This window comes from Onychostruthus taczanowskii, unplaced genomic scaffold, assembly GCF_017590055.1.
Source record: "Onychostruthus taczanowskii isolate IOZ18803 unplaced genomic scaffold, ASM1759005v1 scaffold138, whole genome shotgun sequence".
NCBI classification, from domain to species: domain Eukaryota; kingdom Metazoa; phylum Chordata; class Aves; order Passeriformes; family Passeridae; genus Onychostruthus; species Onychostruthus taczanowskii.
The window spans coordinates 483,670-500,792 of NW_024498551.1; the positions used below are offsets into that span (position 1 = coordinate 483,670).

General features: G+C 65.4%; 2 protein-coding genes across 3 annotated transcripts in view; one reads left to right on the plus strand and one right to left on the minus strand.

Annotated features, from left to right (window-relative positions):
* Positions 1-1,254, plus strand: part of CRABP2 (cellular retinoic acid binding protein 2) — an 8,521-nt gene extending 7,267 nt beyond the window's left edge. For both annotated transcript variants that reach the window (XM_041397253.1, XM_041397252.1), the window contains 2 exons: positions 238-354; positions 720-1,254. In XM_041397253.1, coding sequence (XP_041253187.1) covers positions 238-354; positions 720-770 — 168 coding nt within the window. In that variant the 3' untranslated portion in view covers positions 771-1,254. The remainder of the gene's footprint in view (positions 1-237; positions 355-719) is intronic.
* Positions 1,255-5,196: 3,942 nt separating this feature from the next.
* LOC121332122 (dnaJ homolog subfamily A member 1-like) lies at positions 5,197-9,450 on the minus strand. Its single transcript, XM_041397233.1, has 7 exons — positions 9,300-9,450; positions 9,032-9,230; positions 7,828-7,932; positions 7,518-7,745; positions 6,799-7,029; positions 6,170-6,270; positions 5,197-6,090 (listed from the first exon to the last, which is right to left on the minus strand). Exons 1-7 carry the CDS (start codon positions 9,429-9,431, stop codon positions 5,863-5,865), a joined length of 1,224 nt encoding a protein of 407 aa, XP_041253167.1. The 5' UTR covers positions 9,432-9,450; the 3' UTR covers positions 5,197-5,862.
* Between the last annotated feature and the right edge of the window lie 7,673 nt (positions 9,451-17,123).

The window sequence follows — 17,123 nt, forward strand, 5'->3', positions numbered from 1 at the left end:
TGCCCCCAGCCTCTCATTGCGCCCCCCACCCCCTCCTTGTCCCCCGCAGCCCCCCGTTGTGCCCCCATCCCCTCCCTGTGCCCCCCCGGTGCCAGGCGAGCCCACCCACCCGCCTGGCACAGGGACAAACGGCCCCGTTCTGCTCCCGGGGGTGGGGACAGATGCTCGGGGGTGCTGCCCCGGGGGTGCCCCGGGGGTACCCACCTGCCCACCCAGCGCTGCCCTCTGTGCCCCCAGAGCCTGGCCAGGTGGGAGAGCGAGAACAAGATGGTGTGTGAGCAGCGGCTGCTCAAGGGCGAAGGGCCCAGGACAGGCTGGTCCCGGGAGATGAGCAACGACGGGGAGCTCATCCTGGTGAGGGCATCGGGGCCCTGGGGGCAGAGCTGCCCGCTGGGGTGGGCACGGGTCGGGGGCAAGGGGACAGGAGGGGGCGGATGGGACAGGAGGGGGCAGATGGGACAGGAGCGGGTGGATGGGGACAGGGACAAGAGGGGGATAGGAGAGGGTGGATAGGACAGGAAGGGAGGGATGGGACAGGAGGGGAGGGATGGGACAGGAGGGGGTTGATGGGGACAGGAGGAGGAGAAAGGGACAGGAGGGGAGGGATGGGACAGGAGGAGAGGGAAGGGGACAGGAGGGGGTGGATGGGACAGGAGGAGAGGGAGAGGGACAGGAGGGGGCACGGCCGCGCCTGTGACCGACCCCGCTTCTCCCTGCAGACCATGACGGCCGATGACGTTGTCTGCACCAGGGTCTACATTCGGGAGTGACCCCCCAGCTCAGCTGACCCCCCTCCAATATCCCCTCTCCCCCACCCCGTGTCCCCTCAGTCCCCTGCACTCATCCCCCTGTCACAGGGGGGTGTTGCATCCCCCCGGAGGGGGTACAGCAGCGAACCCCCTTTTTTTGGGGGGTCACACACACACGGATTTCCCTCCCCCTGCAGGGCGGGGCTCTCCGGGAGCAGCGGAATCTCCGGTCCCGTTCTGGCCCCGCTCCGCTGCGCTCGGGGCCTGGCGCGGAGCCGGGGTGCGGCGGGGGGTAACGCGGCCCCTCCCTGCCTTTTGGGCTGGTTTGAGCTGGTTTGGGTTCGGGCTGCTGTTGGTTCCCGCAGCCCCCAGCCCTGCCCCGCGACCCCTCCCCAGTATTTATTTGTGAATATGGTACCAGATGGGAACACCAAACCCCCCAGCATGGGGCAGTGCCAGGTCCCAGCCCCCGCCAGGGTCCAACCTCCCTCTGTTGCCTCCCCCCTTTTTCAATAAATGTCCTGTGACCCCCCCTGTGGTATTCCTGTCTCTCCTCCTGGCCCCACTGGCACACAGATCCCACACCCTGGGTCTCTGGATCCCACATCCCAGATTCTGCACTCCAGATTCTGCACTCCAGATCTCACCCCAAATTCTGCACTCCAGATCCCACACCCTGGATTCTGCACCCCAGATCCCACAGTCTGAATCCCACACCCTGAATTCTGCACCCCAAATCCCACACCCCAGATCCCACAGCCCGGATCCCACACCCCAAATCCCACAGCCCGGATCCCACACTCCAGATCCCACAGCCCAGATTCTGCACCCCAAATCCCACAGCCCGGATCCCACACCCCGGATTCTGCACCTCAGATCCCACAGTCTGAATCCCACCCCCCAGGTCCCACACCCCAAATCCCGCACCCCAGATCCCACACCCCAGGTCCCACACCCCAAATCCCTTCCCTGGATCCCGCACCCCAAATCCCGCACCCCAGGTCCCATACCCCAAATCCCTCCCCTGGATCCCGCACCCCAAATCCTGCGCCCCGGATCCCACAGCCCAAATCCCACAGCCCGGATCCCACACTCCAAATCCCACACTCCAGATCCCACATCCCAGATTCTGCACCCCAAATCCCAGAGCCCGGATCCCGCACCCCAGATTCTGCACCCCAGATCCCACACCCTGGATTCCACACCCTGCATCCCGCACCCCAGATCCCACAGCCCGGATCCCACCCCCCAAATCCCTCCCCTGGATCCCGCACCCCAAATCCTGCACCCCGGATCCCGCACCCCAAATCCCGCACCCCAGGTCCCATACCCCAAATCCCTCCCCTGGATCCCGCACCCCAAATCCCACAACCCAAAATCCCTTCCCTGGATCCCGCACCCCAAATCCCTGCCCTGGCTCCTGCTCCCCACATCCGCTCCCGGCCGTTGCGCAAGGGGCCGGGGGCGAGGGCGGCAGCCGGGTTGGCACAGCCCGGCGTGGGAAGCGGGTGGTGGCTCCGGGGTGACCGTGGGGTGACCGTGGGGTGACTGTGGGGCACGGAGCGCGGCGTGGGGCCGGGGTGTTGGGCTCTGCCTCAGCTCTCAGCATGAGACCCCATCCCGGCTGGGGCGGGGGCACCCGTGGGTTTGTTATGTGGGTTTATTAATTACCGGGCTGCCCGATAATTGCCCTGCATGGGATGGCATTAATTAGCCCAGGATACGGGGGGTGCCGGGAGGGTCGAGGTGCAGGACTGCCCTGCCTCGAGGTTTGGGGTGCCGCTGTCCCCCGTTCCCTGCCCAGCTCGGCTCCCCCAGAACCGGCCGGGACCCCTCGGGGGCAGTGCCCCCCACCCGGGCGGCTGTGGGGCAGGTGGGGGGCACTGCCCCACCGAGCGGTGATGGGGGGGATGGAGAAGGGAGCCAGGGCTCAGGGTTGGCTTCACCCCCACGCCCGGGCTGTGATCCTGCACCCCGGGAGCTCGTCCAGGAGCAGCAAGGGTGGAATTACACCTTCCCTGGGGAAGAGGAGGAGAAGGAGGAGGGGGAGGAAGGCTCCGGTATCTCCAGGTGGACACTTGGCAGGCGCCCATCACCCCTGGCGCCATTCCCAGGGCCGTGTCCTGCCTCTCCCGAGGGTGGGCGCAGGACCCTGCCCCCTCCCCACTTCACCCACGCGGCCCCGGAGACCCCGGGACCGCCAGGGCCGGGCGGGAGCCGCCGGTAATGGAATCCAGCCGCCCCCCCGGCCCCGAGGGCTTCCCCCCGCCGGAGGAATATCCGCTTTCCCCGGGAGCCCTGGGGACGGCTCCAGTTTGCCTCCGCCTGGGGGGATCACTGAGGGGGCTCCGGGACCTCGAGAAAGGGGGGGGGGGGGCACGGCTGGATGGGGAGGGGGCTGGGGCTGCCTGCGCTCCCCTCACAGCGGCCCGGGGGTCCCGTTCGGCTGCTCGGGGGTGCTGGGGGGCTCTGGAAGGGCAGGGCGGGAGGTGCCCCCTCCCTGCAGCACGGCTGCTCTCGGAACAAAAGCAAATTCCTCCAGCGGAGCTGGGGAGGGGGGCTGGGGTGGAGGGGCCGTGAGTAACCCCAAAAGTGCTCCCGAGGCTGTGCCCCCCTGCCGCGGCTCCGCCTGGGTGGTGTCGAGGTCCCGGCGCCTCTAATCCGGCACTAATCCTCCCCGGTGACCCCGGTGGCCCCCGGGCGGCCCCGCTGCCCCCCCGGGCTGGGGAGGGGGCCGGGCTGGCCCCTCGCCTTTCATCTGTGGAGACAAAGCGGGGGCCGGCCCCCTCCCCGCTCCGTGAATGAATGCCCGACCCTGGGGGGCCCTGGCCCCTCACCCCGGAATTCTTCCGTGCATTTTCTGGAAGCAGAGGTTGGGCTGGGTTGGGGGAGCTGTGCCTCATCCCCCTCCCTGCTCCGTGCCGGAGCCATCGGGAGGGAGAGGGGGGGGCTTGGATCGGCCTGAAGCCAGGGGGGTGCGCTGGGTCCTGCCCTGCCGGGATGTCCCTGCAGGGGACACGGGGACAGGACAGGCTTGGGGGGGCCACCCCGCTCCGGTGACGCTGGGGATGGGGGAGAGGAGGGAGGCTGAGCTGCAGGAACAACCCCAGACACATCCAGCATGAGCCCAGCTAAGCTGTACCCCCAAGAGCTGGGGTTACCCCCCAGTCACCCCCAGACCCTCCTGGCCGGCTGCTGCCCAGCTCGGAGCCCACCCTGGATGGCCCAGGCTGGCTCCTAGGCACCCCCAAAAAACCTCCTGACTGACAGAGGAGCTGGGGACAGGGAGGTGTCAGCCCCAGGGGGGTCTCAGCCCCTCAGCTGTCCTGCTCTCCAGAGGGGTCTCTGGACGTGTGACAAGCTTGGGGACCCTGCTCAGTGCCTGGGGTCCCTGCTCTCGGGGGTATTCCCGAACTGGGGTGACACACGTGTCCCCAAGGGTGTCCCCACGGCTCAGGGCAGCAGGGACGCTGACGCTGGGTGGCTCAGCAAGGCGTGGTGAGCCGCGGGGCACAGTGACTGTCACCGGGGCACAGTGACTGTCACCTCCCAAGCGGCTTCAGCCCTCCCTGTGCCCGGCGGGCCGGGGGCTGGGCAGGATCCCCCCCTCCCCTCCCACTCCCCTCGGCTGGCGGCCGGCCAGCATTGTTCTCCTTGCCTCCTCCTCCTCTTTCTCCTCCTCCTCTCCCCCTCCAGCTGCAGCTGGCGCCGGAGCTTTCCTGGGTTCCAGGGGAGGGGGAGCCTCCAAGCCCACCCCCACAGACCCCCCAGCCTGGGCTCCCCTGGGCTGGGGGTTTCACCCCCATCCCACTGTGAGGGGAGTCTTGGCCAGCAGCCACATGTGGAGGGGGCAGGGGGGTTATGGGATGCAGCTGACGCCCCCAGTAGGGTCTTTTTTTTGGGGGTGTTCCCCTTAACAGCTCAGCAGCCCAGCTCTGTGCCATGGCTGGAACCTCCCATGGGGTGAGTGCAGGGCTGAAAAAGGGGGGGTTGAAGCTATGTGGGGGGAGTCTGCCTCCATTGTGGGGTCTCCAGGGATGCTGAGATGATGCAGAGGGTCCAGGAGGGTAACTGGGAACGGGTTCTGGAAGTGACAAGGACAGGGTGAGGGACTGGGGGTGTGCACGGGGTCAGGACGATGTCAATACAGGGCAGAGAGACAAGGGGGGATTGCAGGGCTGGCAAAGGGGGGAAAGGAAGTGGGACAGACCCCTGCCTACCCAGGCTGGGGGTCTGTGTGCTCCCCTGCTGCAGCAGGAGGAGCTGGGAGCAGCCAGGGGCAGGAGAAGGCACGATCCAGCACCTCCCAGTTGTGTAAGGATGGGGAAACTGAGGCACACCCGAGATCAAAGCAGGGCAGAGTCACTGCCCCGGGGCTCCTGCTGCCCCACGCTCAACCCCACACCCTGCCCCACACACTGTCCCACGCTCAGCCCCACACACCGAGTCGGGATTCGCGTTTAATGCCAAGTACAAAGTCACCACCCCTCCCTCCCCCAAAAAAACCGAAAAAAAAAAAAAAAAAGAAAAACTTCTAAAATTCTTCCAAAAATAAATTAAAGGGAAGGGACGGGTCCCCCCCAACCCCTCCTGTCCTGTGCAAAGAGAAAAGAGCCACCCCCTCTGCATCCCAGGCTCCAGTAAGAAAAGAAATGGGCAAAGCAAGGAGCTGGGGGCCCGGGCAGCAGGACCCCCCAGTGTGGGGCTGGGAGAGGGGCATCCCCAAAGGGGGTGGGCAGTTCCCCTCCTCCCCACACTGCCTCCAGCACAAGCTTAGCCCCACCACAGCAGATGGGGAAACTGAGGAAGGGGTAGCGGGTACCCCCTCCTCCTCTCCAGCCAGGGCTGGGCTGTGCCCACCGGCAGCCGGAGCCTGCCCCACGCCCCCCAAGCCCCCTGCCCACGGCAGCCCCGGCGCTGGAGGCAGGGCAGGGGCCTCACCCGGCAGGGCATGGGGGGCTCTGCCGGCTCCCGGAGGGGTGGGGGAGGTGAAGCGCTGTCGGAAAGGCGACCTATGTACATCCCTGAACGTGGTGGCTCCGCCAGCCCCTCCCCACCGCGCGGCCCCGGCCCTGCCCCTGCCCCCGGGGGGGCTCCGGGCTTCCCCTCCCCGCTATGAGGTCTGGCACTGAACGTGCTGCCTCATCCCGTCCTCGAAGTCATCCTCGTGATAGGCTTCCCCGGTGTAGGGCCGCCGGCCCGGCCCACCGTGAGCGCTGTAATCGCTGAGCTCCACCTCCTCCGTGTCCTCCGTGGCCATCACCTCCTCCTGCGGCGGGAAGAAGGCTTGCAGCTGCCGCAGGCGCTCCGTGGGGAGCCAGCCCGGCTCGGGGAACTTCACCTGAGACCAGAGAGCGGATGTGAGCCGTGGGGTGGCAAACTCGGGAAATATCAACTCCCACTGCCCTGCTGTAGCTCACCTCGAACTGCAGGATGAGCTTTCCTTTCTGAAAGGGGCTCCTGTAGACAGGCATGCCCTCGTTGGGGATACACTTCAGGTCCCCAGGTCGGATCACGTCACCTGAGAGAGGGAGATGAGGGTCACCCTGCTGTGCTGGCAGCTCCTGGTGTGATATATTGGTCTCTTTGAGCCAGGTCTTGTAAGCTCTTGGGGATTTATATCACAGCCAAGATCGCTCAGCTACTTTAGAAGGCAGAAAATCAGCAGGATGGCTTCTGCAGTGGTGTTTGAAACAGAAAACTTTCAATAAAAGGCAAAATAACAAAACTCTACAGAGAAAAACTGAGCCAGGTGCAAGAGGTTCTTGCTCCTGATAAAACACCCCACAAAAGGGATTATTTCTTTTGTTCTCTTATTTTTCCAGTAAACTGCTTAGGCAGGACTTTTTGGCTCCTGTCCAATTGGCAATCCTTAAGTTTGAGGTGAATTGCCCAGGTCTTACGAGGTGTCTTTTCACCAAACTGAGAAGGGAAACTTCTGGGCTTTTTTCCTTTTAAGGAGACAAAGGATCGTTTTGTCACTCCATCAACAGGGGGCACATTCCTATAGCGGTGTGTCACTGCCAGGTGCATCCCCGAGCCCCCTCACCTGGCGGGGAGGACACGAGCAGGGTGCGGTTGTCCAGGGTGTGGATCACCTGCCTGCACCCACACAGGGCGTCTGCCAGGCTGATCTCCCTCCTGACAATGAGGTCGTCGCCGCTGCGCCGGAAAACAGGATGTTCCTTCTGATCCAGGACAATGATGATGTCCCCGGGCTCCAGGCCGGGCACCTGGTCCCCTTCCTCGTGGAAGGTGATTTTCTGCCCGTCCTTCATGCCTGTGAGGAGGGCAGAGAAAGCTCAGAGCCTGTGTGGCACTTTGGGGTGACCCTGCTTGTTGTCAGTTTTCTCTTCACACAGAAAAGCAAGGCGCAATTCTTCCCAGGAATATTTCTGGGTTTCACGTTCTCTGAACATCAGAGAAAGAAAAGACAATTCTTGCTGTGCCTGTGTTGTGCCAAAGTAGAATGCAATATGGAGACTGTTTACCCAAAGTGAGGATGTTTTGTTTCCTTGGCCTATCAGGGCCAAGTATGTGTGTGTGTGTGTGTGTGTGGGACTGTCACGAGAGAATCAGAGATGAGTGCAGTTCTGTGCAGTTGTGAGCAAGGGAGAATGCCAGACAGATTCAGTTTAGATGCAATGTATGTAATATAGTATAATAAAGTAATTATTTAGCCGTCGGGGAAGTTGGAGTCAGAGGCATCGTTCTCTCTCCCCATCAGAGCCGCCCTTGTTTCGATGCCTGCTCCTGCTCCTGGCTCACCTTTATCCAGGTGCACGCTGAGGATCTTCTTCTCCCGCACCACCTTGCGGCCATTGCAGGTGAGGCAGCAGTCCCGGGGCCGGATCCACTCGCCCTGGCCCTGGCACTGGGAGCACACGGTCTGGATCTGCTGGATCATGCTGGGTCCCAGCTGGTGGATGCGAACCTCCATGCCCGAGCCGTGGCACTTGGGGCACCTTCTCTGGGCGCCCTCCCGCACCCCGCAGCCTGTGCCGAGGGGGGCAGGGGGTCAGACAGTGGGGTAGGGGGTGCTGGGGTGGCCCCCCGGCCCCTGCAGCCCCTCACTCACCTCCGCACTTGCGGCAGATGATGTTCTTCTGCAGGGACAGCTTCCGTGTGGAGCCGTTGTACAGATCCTCCAGCGACACCGAGAGCTGGTGCACCACCGTCTTCCCTGGGCACGGGGGAGAGCCTGGCTCAGCACCAGCCACGTGCCACCCCCCGTGCCACGGCCAGACAGGCTCTGGACACCACTCAGGCTCACCAGGTGAGCCAGTCCTGCTCCTTCCTCAAGGACAGAGGCAGGGACACGGACAGGGATGGTTTCACTCCAAGCCTGGATGCTGCCAGCTGCCCTGGGGCAGTGCCGGGTCCCCAGCTGGGCAGGGCACGGCTCCCAGCCCAGGGCTCTCAGCCACCCCCAGCTGCTCCAGCTGGAGTGGCTGGGATGACTCCCTTGGCCTCCTAATTCCCCTGCAATTAACTCGTGCCATCTCAGCAAGAAGCCGTGGCGAGTCACCGTGTCCCTGTGACCCGGGCCCAAGGCATCCCCACAGTCACTGGGCTGGCCCTGGCCCCGCGTCCTGCTGCCACCCCCGGGGCCACTCCGGTGACTCAGCCCCAGCCCCGGGGACGGGGACGGCGGGGGAAAGCCGGGACAGGGACAGGGAAGGGCCCTTTGAAGAGAGGCAGGTGGAGAAAGTAATGAGGGTGGTGAGGAGCTGCAGCGGGCTGTGCCGCAGGGGCAGAGACAGCCTGGGGGGCATGGCTGGATCCCCAGAGCCAGTGCCATGCTGGGCACAGACCACTCTCACCCCACGGTCCCAGCAGGGCTCCCACCCCTGAGACAGTTCTGTGCTGGGCACAGCCTCCTCTTACTCCTAGGTCCCAGAAGAACTGTCACCCCAGAGCCAGTGCCAAGCGGGGCACAGCCTCCTCTCATGCCAAGGTCCCAGCAAGGCTATCACTCCTGAGACAGCTCTGTGCTGGGAACCACCACTAACACACGGGGGTCCCAGCAGGTCTGTGACACCCAAGCCAATGTCACACTGCATTTGGGTGCCAGCCCCCTCCCAATCATGCTTCCCAGTGGTCCCTTGTCCTCCAAAGCAGTGCTGTGTTCGTCACCAACCCCCTCCCACCAAGAGGTGCCACCAGGTTTGTCACCTCCTGTCACCTCCTGAGTGAGCACTGAGTGCTCAGCACTGAGTGAGTGCTGGGCACCAGCCCCCTCCCACCCACCCCAGCATCACGGTGAGTCCCTCACCCCTCACCTCTCCTGTCTGCCCGGCCACGCATCCTCACTCCCCCTCCAAAGAAGAGGTCGAAGATGTCCATGGGGGAGCCGAAGCCGCTGCCACCCCCGCGGCCACCCAGGCCACCTTCCTTCATGGCCCGCTCGCCACCGCGGTCGTAGAGCGCCCGTTTGTGGGCGTCCGACAGCACCTCGTAGGCTTGGGAGATCTGCTTGAACTGGGGAGGGGAGAGGGGGGGTCAGGGGGGCCAGGGAGGCCTGGTGGGGGGCTGGGGGGCTGCACCTACCCGCTCGCCCTCGCTGGGGTTCTTGTCGGGGTGGTAGCGCAGTGCCAGGCGCCGGTATGCCCGCTTGATCTCGTCCAGGCTGGCGCCCGGCCGCACGCCCAGCAGGTCGTAGTAGCCCGTCTCCTTCACCATCTTCCCGTGCTGTGACGTGCTGGGACAGGACACAGCCGTGAGCCTGGCACTGTCACCCAGCCCAGAGCTCTGTGTGACCCGTGACCCCCCGACCTGGGCAAGGACAGCCCCCCAAAATCCCGCTGAGCCCTGCTGTCCCCCTGCACAGCCCTACCTCAGTTTCCCCGCAGTGGTTACAACAACGCGACAGCCAGACCCCACACGGGGCTCCTGCAAGTGTGGGGGTGGACCCCAAGTCCCTTCCCCCCGAAAAGGCTTTGACCCCTGCTCTCCCTCATGCACAGCCCTGCCCCAAGTGTCCTCTGTAGCAACAGCATCCCGCGGGTGACAGGGGATGTCCCAACCGGCGACACCCCAATCCGCGGGGACAGCCAGGCACCGCACGGGGGTCCGGCAAGCAGGGGCGGTCTCGGGGGTGCCCCTGCCCCCGCCGGGCCATGTGTCGCAGCCGATAATCCCCGCGTGGGGTGGGGACATGTTTATCTTGCGCCCCGGGGGGACGCGGGGAGCGGCCGTGACCCACGCACGGTAAATAACCGCGCCCCACTCCGGACCGGCTCCTCCGGGAGCGCAGCTGGCTCCGTCCCACGGGGACCCCCGGGCCGGGTCCGTCCCGTCGAGTCCAGCGCGGGATCCCCGCGGCTGGAGCGGGGTCTGTCCCCCGGAACCCTCAGGGCCGAGGCAGGGGCCGGGACGCTCGGGCTGGGTCGGTCCAAGGCAGGACGCCCCGTGTGGGGCGGCTCGGCCCCGCGGGTGTCCGGGAGGCAATGACACGGTGACACCCCGCTCCCAGCCGCGGGGGCACCCAGAGCCCAAGCCGGTGTGGCGGAGCGGCGCCGAGCGCGGCGCTCACGGAGGAGGGGTCGCCTCAGAGCTCCCCCGAGCCCTGCAGGCCCTCAGGTCATCCCGAGGAGCCCCTCAGGGCTGCGCGGGCCGGGCCCGCCGCTGACACGGCGGGGCGGGACGGGCCGGCTCCTGCCGGGGGTCGGGGGAGCTCGGGGGGGGTGCCCAGGGGGTCCCGGGGGTCGCGGCGGGGTCCCGAAGCCGCCCCCCCCCCTCACTCACCGCCGCCGCCGCTCCGCCGCCGTCTCCGAACTCTCTGGAAGCCGCGGGCACGCCCCCCGCGCTGACCCCGCCTCCTCCGCGCCGCACGCCGCGCCCATTGGTGGAAACGCCCTTCTCCGCCCGCCCATCACCATGCGGGCCCGGCGCTGATTGGCTGTGAGGGCGGTCCGTGCCAGCTCGCGAGGCGGGGCGCCGCTTCGCCTTGCGGTTGGCTGAGACAGCGGCTGGGCTCACCCTCAGGGTTGACTCCTTGTCTCTGATTGGCTGAAAGCGGGAGCCAATCAGAGGGAAGAGTGGGCAATGCGGTGACGCGAGCGTCCGGCAGGGGGCGCGCGGGGCGCGCGGAGGGCGGGGCAGGGGCGGGGCCAAGACAAGGGGCGGAGCCAAATTATCATAATGATGTGTGGGCGTGGCTGGGCTGTGGGCGTGGTCTGGTGGATGGGGGTGACACTGGGAGCGTTTGGGGGTTCTGGGGTGGGGGCACAGGGGATTCTGGGGGGGCTGAGGGGTCACGGGCGAGGCTCGAGGTGCTCCTGGGGGTTTTGGGGGTCCCAGGGTCTCCTGGATGGTCACAGGGAGGATCCTGGGGGTCCCAGTGAGGAAGGAATCATGGGGATCCTTGGGGGGGTCCCAGAGGGGTCCCCTGGCTGTCACAGGTTCCTTCTCGGGGTCCCAGGGGGGTCCTGAGGAGGATCCTGAGGGTCCTGTGAGGAAGGAATCACAGGAACTCCTTGGGGGGTCCCAGGGGGGTCCCTTGGCAGTCCCAGTTCCTTCGTGGGTGGTCTCAGGGGCGTCCCCACAGCTCTGGGCGTCCTAAAAGGGTGATGGGAGGGCCTGGGGAGCTCACAGTGAGGGTGGGGGGCCCCGGGGGTCTCTGCTCTCCCCCTCTGTGCCCTGGGGGCGCCCAGCAGAGCCTTTCCGGAGGTGCCTGGCTGTGCTCCCCCTCCCCAAATGGGTTTTGTTTTGCAGGAGGGGTGCCAAGAGCAGGGAGGGGTCTGAGGGCTGAGCTGAGGGGGCTGAACTTGGGAACCAGGGTCTGCCTTGGGGGGCAGGGGGCAGAACTGGGGGCTGGGGTCAGGCCAGGGGTAAGAAATGAGGGGCTGGGGTCTCTCCAGGGGGCAAAAATGGGGGCTGGGGTGCAACCAGGGGACAGAACTGGGGGCTGGGGTCAGGCCAGGGGTAAGAAATGGGGGTTTGGGGTCTCTCTAGGGGGCAGAACTGGGGGCTGGGGTCAGAACTGGGGGTCTGGGGTCTCTCCAGGGGTCTGGGATCCTCCCTTTCCCTTTGTCCCCACCCAGGGGACACCCAGGAGGAGGAGGAGGATTCCAGAGTTCCGGTGGGCTTTGGGGTGCTGGGACCCCCTGCCATCACCCCCCCCCTCCCCTCCCCAAGCTCCAGCCCAGCCCTTCTGCCCCCAGGCAGGTCTGGGCCCCTCCCGGGGGGCTGCAGGGGTCAGTCCCCCCTCCCCAGGAGAAACCCGAGCCCCGCCGGCAGCTGCTCCCGCCAGCCCCGGCAGCTGCGCCCGGCATCCCGGAGAATTCCCGAGGATTCCGGCCCGGGCTGCGGCTGGAGGGGAGAGAGGGGAGAGGGGAGAGGGGAGTGGGGGAGAGGGGCTACCACCGGCCCCCAACTGGGAATGGGGATTGTCAACTGGGAATTGCCTCCCCAAACTGGGAATGGGCTCTCTGATCTGGGAATGGGGTTTGTAAACTGGGAATGGGGTCTCTAAACTGAGAATGGGTTCCCCAAACTGGGACTGGGGTCTCTCAACTGGGAATGGGTTCTCCAAAATGGGAATGGGGTCTCTAAAGTGGGAGAGGGGTCCCCAAACTGGGAGTGGGCTCTCTGAACTGGGAATGGGGACTGTGAACTGGGAGTGGGGATTGTAAACTGGGAATGGCCTCCCCAAACTGGGAATGGGCTCTCTGATCTGGGAATGGGGTTTGTAAACTGGGAATGGGGATTGTCAACTGGGAATGGGGACTGTAAACTGGGAGTGGGTTCCCCAAAATGGGAATGGGGTCTCTGAACTGGGAATGGGGACTGTAAACTGGGAATGGGCTCCCCAAAGTGGGAATGGAGCCCCCAAACTGGGAATGGGGTCTCTAAACTGGGAGTGGAGCCCCCAGCCCTTCCCAGCTGGCTGTGGTGACCAGCGGTGACTCAGGGCTGGCTGTGTCACATCCTGTCCCCTCCACGTGCCCCTGGCCTGGCACCGTGCCCCAGCCCTCCCCTGGGCACCGGGAGCAGCTCCTGGGGGCTGAGCTTTGGCACAGGGGGCAGGGCCAGCCCTGGGGGTGGCACAGCCCCGTTGTCCCAGTGCCACCCGTGCTGGCTCCAGCTGTGCTCAGGCACCTCCACGCTCGCTGTGCCCACCCCTGGTGTCCCCCAGCGTGTGGGGGGGGTGTCCCAAAATCGGGGAGGGGGCTCTGGGGGGGCTTCTCCTCTCCCCATCCTCGGCTCGGCCCCATCCTGGCTGTGGCTGGATGAGAAGGGAAACTGAGGCACGGGGATTTTTCCCTTTCCCATGTGCCCTTGTGCCACAGCCCATGCCCATGTGCCACACCCTGTGTCTGTGTCCCACATTTTGTATCCCTGTGCCACACCCATGTGCCACACCCCATGCCCTTGTGCCACACCCTGTGCCCATGTGCCAATCCCGTGTGCTCCTGTGCCACACCCCGTGCCCCTGTGCCACCCCCCTGTCCCTGTGCCACCCCCGTGTCCCTGTGCCACACCCACACCCATGTGCCACACCCTGTCCCTGTGCCGTCCCCTGCGTCCCTGTGCCACCCCCTGTGTCCCCCTGTGCCACATCCCATGCCCGTGTGCCACCCTCCGTGTCCCTGTGCCACACCCTGTCCCTGTGCCGTCCCCTGCGTCCCTGTGCCACCCCCTGTGTCCCGGTGTCACATCCCATGCCCGTGTGCCACCCTCCGTGTCCCTGTGCCACCTCCCGGGCTGGCATTGCTGTGCCAGGGCAGGCCAGGGGCTCTCGGGGTGTCTGGGGGGGGCAGTGTTCCCTGTGCCCCCATTCTGGGGGAGGTCACGGTGCAGGGGTGGGCTCAGGGCTGGGCTGGGGCCAGCAGGGATGAGGGGGGGCGTCACCCCAGGGATGGGAAATCATCTCCCAAAGGATGGGAAATCATCAGCCCAGGAATGGGAAATCATCAGCCCAGGGATGGGAAATTGTCAGCCCAGAAATGGGAAATTGTCACCCCAGGAATGGGAAATCATCTCCCCACGGATGGGGCAGCATTGGTCTAAGGGGAATCATCACCTCAGGAATGGGAAATCATCACCCCAGGGATGGGAAATCATCAGCCCAGGAATGGGAAATCATCTCCCAAAGGATGGGAAATCATCAGCCCAGGGATGGGGGGCACTGATCCAGGGAGAATCACCACCCCAGGAATGGGGGAACGTTGCCCCAGGTGGAATTTGTGCCCCCAGGAATGGAAGCACCACCCTGGGGGGAAGAATCACCTGGGAACGGGAAAGAACCCCCAGAATTGGGGTGCATCACTCTGGGGGCTGCATCACCCCGGGAACTGGAGTGTGTTGTTCCAGGAATTGGGGTACATTGTCCCAGGGATCGGGGTGCATCACCCAGAATCGGGGTACATGGTCCCAGAATCGGGGTGCATCACCCCAGTGATGGAGGTGCATTGTCCCAGAATCGGGGTGCACTGTCCTAGGGATTGGGGTGCACTGTCCCAGGGATTGGGGTGCATCACTCTGGGGGTGCATTGTCCCAGGGATTGTGGTGCACTGTCCCAGGAATCGGGGTGCATCACTCCTGGGAGCTGCATCACCCGGAATCGGGGTGCACTGTCCCTGAATCGGGGTGCATCACTCCAGGGGTGCATCACCCAGGAATTGGGGTGCACTGTCCCAGAATCGGGGTGCACTGTCCCGGAATCGGGGTGCACTGCCCCAGAATCGGGGTGCACTGTCCCAGGGATCGGGGTGCATCACTCCGGGGGTGCATCACGCAGGAATTGGGGTGTCTTGTCCCAGGTTTCCCCCCTCCCCTGCTGACGGACGGCCCCAGGCGCGCATTCCCCGCGGGGTTGCCCCGGGCTCGGCATCCGCAGCGCCCCGGGCTGGCAGCAGCTGCCGCCGAGCCGGGGCACGGCCGCTCGGCGGGGTCACGGCCCGGCAGCTGGGCAGCCCCCGAGCCGGCGCACGGCTCATTTTATCCGTCGGGAGCTATTCCCGGCTCTGACCCGGGTGAAGGGCGGGCCAGGGGGTGCCCGAGCCGCCTCCCCGCTCTCGGCGTGTCCCTGGAGGTGCCACATGAAGGGACTGTGATGCCACCCTGGGGGTCGCCCACAGCCTTGCTCTGCTCTCCCGTGGGGATTTTGGGGTCTCTTTGGATTGTCCCCACCGTGCATCCCCCTCGGCAGCAGCCCCGGCTCTCTGCATCCCCAAGGGCTCGTTTTGGGGAGGGAGAGCGGGGGGCTGCCCTCGCCCCTCCCGCTGTATTTTTAGTCCTTTCCTTATAAGGTTCCCATGAATTTTGGGAGCTGAGAGAGGAATGAAGTCATCGCTGAGGTCATCCCGCCTCTCCCCCCTCCCTGCCGGGCGCGGGCTCACCCCACAGGGAGCTTTTTGTGCGGCCTCCATTGAAAATCCCCTGCCCAGGCCGGGAGGAAACAAAACCCTTCCCTGGCTGGCGAGGGGCCAGGCTGCGGGGGGTGGGGGGCTGCGGGGGGCTAGCAAAGCTCCAGCCCAGGCAACAATTGGCAGCTCCCCCCGAGCTGTACCCCCAGGACCCCCCTTTGCACACTCCCGTGCCCCCCTGGTGCTCCTGCCCGGGTGTGAGCAGGGTTTGAATGCAGGGAACTTGCATTGCTCTTTCCAGCCCCCCCCAGAATCAGCGTGGTCCCCAAAATCTGCCTGTGTGCACCCGGCTGGGGGTGGCACAGCCCCTGGAACACCCTGCTGGGGTCTGATGGAATTTGGGGTCAGGGGAGCTGCAGACCCAGCCAGAGTGGCCATGGGATGACCCAGGCACACGTGTCCCCCCCAGGGTCACGTTTGGTCTCCCCAGGGTCACGTTTGGTCCCCCCAGGGTCATGTTTGTTCTCCCCAGGGTCACATTTGGTCCCCCCATGGTCATGTTTGGTCCCTCCAGGGTCATGTTTGGTCTCCCCAGGGTCACATTTGGTCTCCCCCAGAGTCACGTTTGGTCTCCCCAGAGTCACGTTTGGTCTCCCCACGGTCATGTTTGGTCCCCCAGGGTCATGTTTGGTCCTGCTGTGGTCACATAGTGCCGAGGGACAGCCCAGGTCCCACTGGGAACACTCCTGATCCCACTGAGGAAACACTTCATCCCATGGGGGACATCCTCCATCTCACTGGGAACAGGCTGGGTCACACCAGGGACACACTCAGCCCCTCTGGAGACACACTCTGTCCTGTTGGGGACACATTTGGTCCCACCATGACACCCTTGCTCCTGCTGGGACATATTCAATCCCTTTGGGGACACTCTCAGTCCTGTTGGGGACACATTTGGTCCTGTTGGGGACACTCTCTCCTGTTGGGGACACACTTGCTGCTGGTCCCATCCCGCACAGCCCCTCGGGCCCTCCCCACACCCGGAGTTTCTCCCCTGCCTGCAGCCCCCGCGGATCCCAAAGGCCCCGGCAATTTCCCCCATCCCCCTCGGCTGACTCCGAGATTTGGCACTTCCTCCCCTCCTCCTCCTCCTCCTCCTCCTGGCGGGAGGAAGGGGCTCCCCCTCCCCCGCCATCTGTCCCCCCTCATCGCGCTGTCAGCAGCGGCTGGAATGCGCATTCATTTCGGGAGGAATGTCACTGTCACCCCCCGCACGGCCCAGCCTGGCCCGAGCCATCTCCTTCTCCTCCTCAGCATCCTCCACCCCTCTCCCCGGGACCCCCCAGCTTTGGGGACCCCTCGGGGGGCTCCGGGGGCGCTGCTGGCGCTGCTGCCGGGCTGATGCTGCCCAGGCAGCCGAGGTGTGATTGAACGCAGGCTCGGCGCCTGATTAAACCCATCAGAAGGGGATTTTTTTTTTTTCTTACGGTGTTTGGATCGGTTGGAGTTTCACCTTAAAAGGAATCTGTCGCCTTCGGGCAGGGGAGGGGGCCGGGGGTTTTGGGAGGAAGGCAGCTCAATGTCGGGTTCTTATCGGTTCTGGCTCTGAGCATCCCCGGGCACGGGAACCACCGAGCTAAATCGGGCACGGGGACGAGCCGGGCGGGCAGCGATGCTGAGCACACCCGTGGGGGCGAGGCTGGCGGGTGCCAGCGATGCCAGGGCCACCCGAGTCAGCGTGTGCCCTGTCCCGCTGTGACTCAGCCCTTTGCCCGGCATAAAGGAGCCCGTTCTTCAGCTGCGCGCTGATTTATGCGGCTCTCCCCACGCCCGGCTGCACAACGGGGCGATTGAGCCCCTCCCAGCCCCCTGGAGCCCACCGCCCTTCTGCCCAGGGGGTCCCCACGGGGTCCCGGCGGCTCCCGGGGCCGGGATGTGCGGGTGGGTCCGCGGGCATCCTGCCCACACCGGGCAGGAACGGCGGCTGCCGCTGCTGGCTCCTGGCACCGGGTGGCACGGGCTGGCATCCCGGCCGCTCCTGCCGGCAAACCAGGAGGAAGC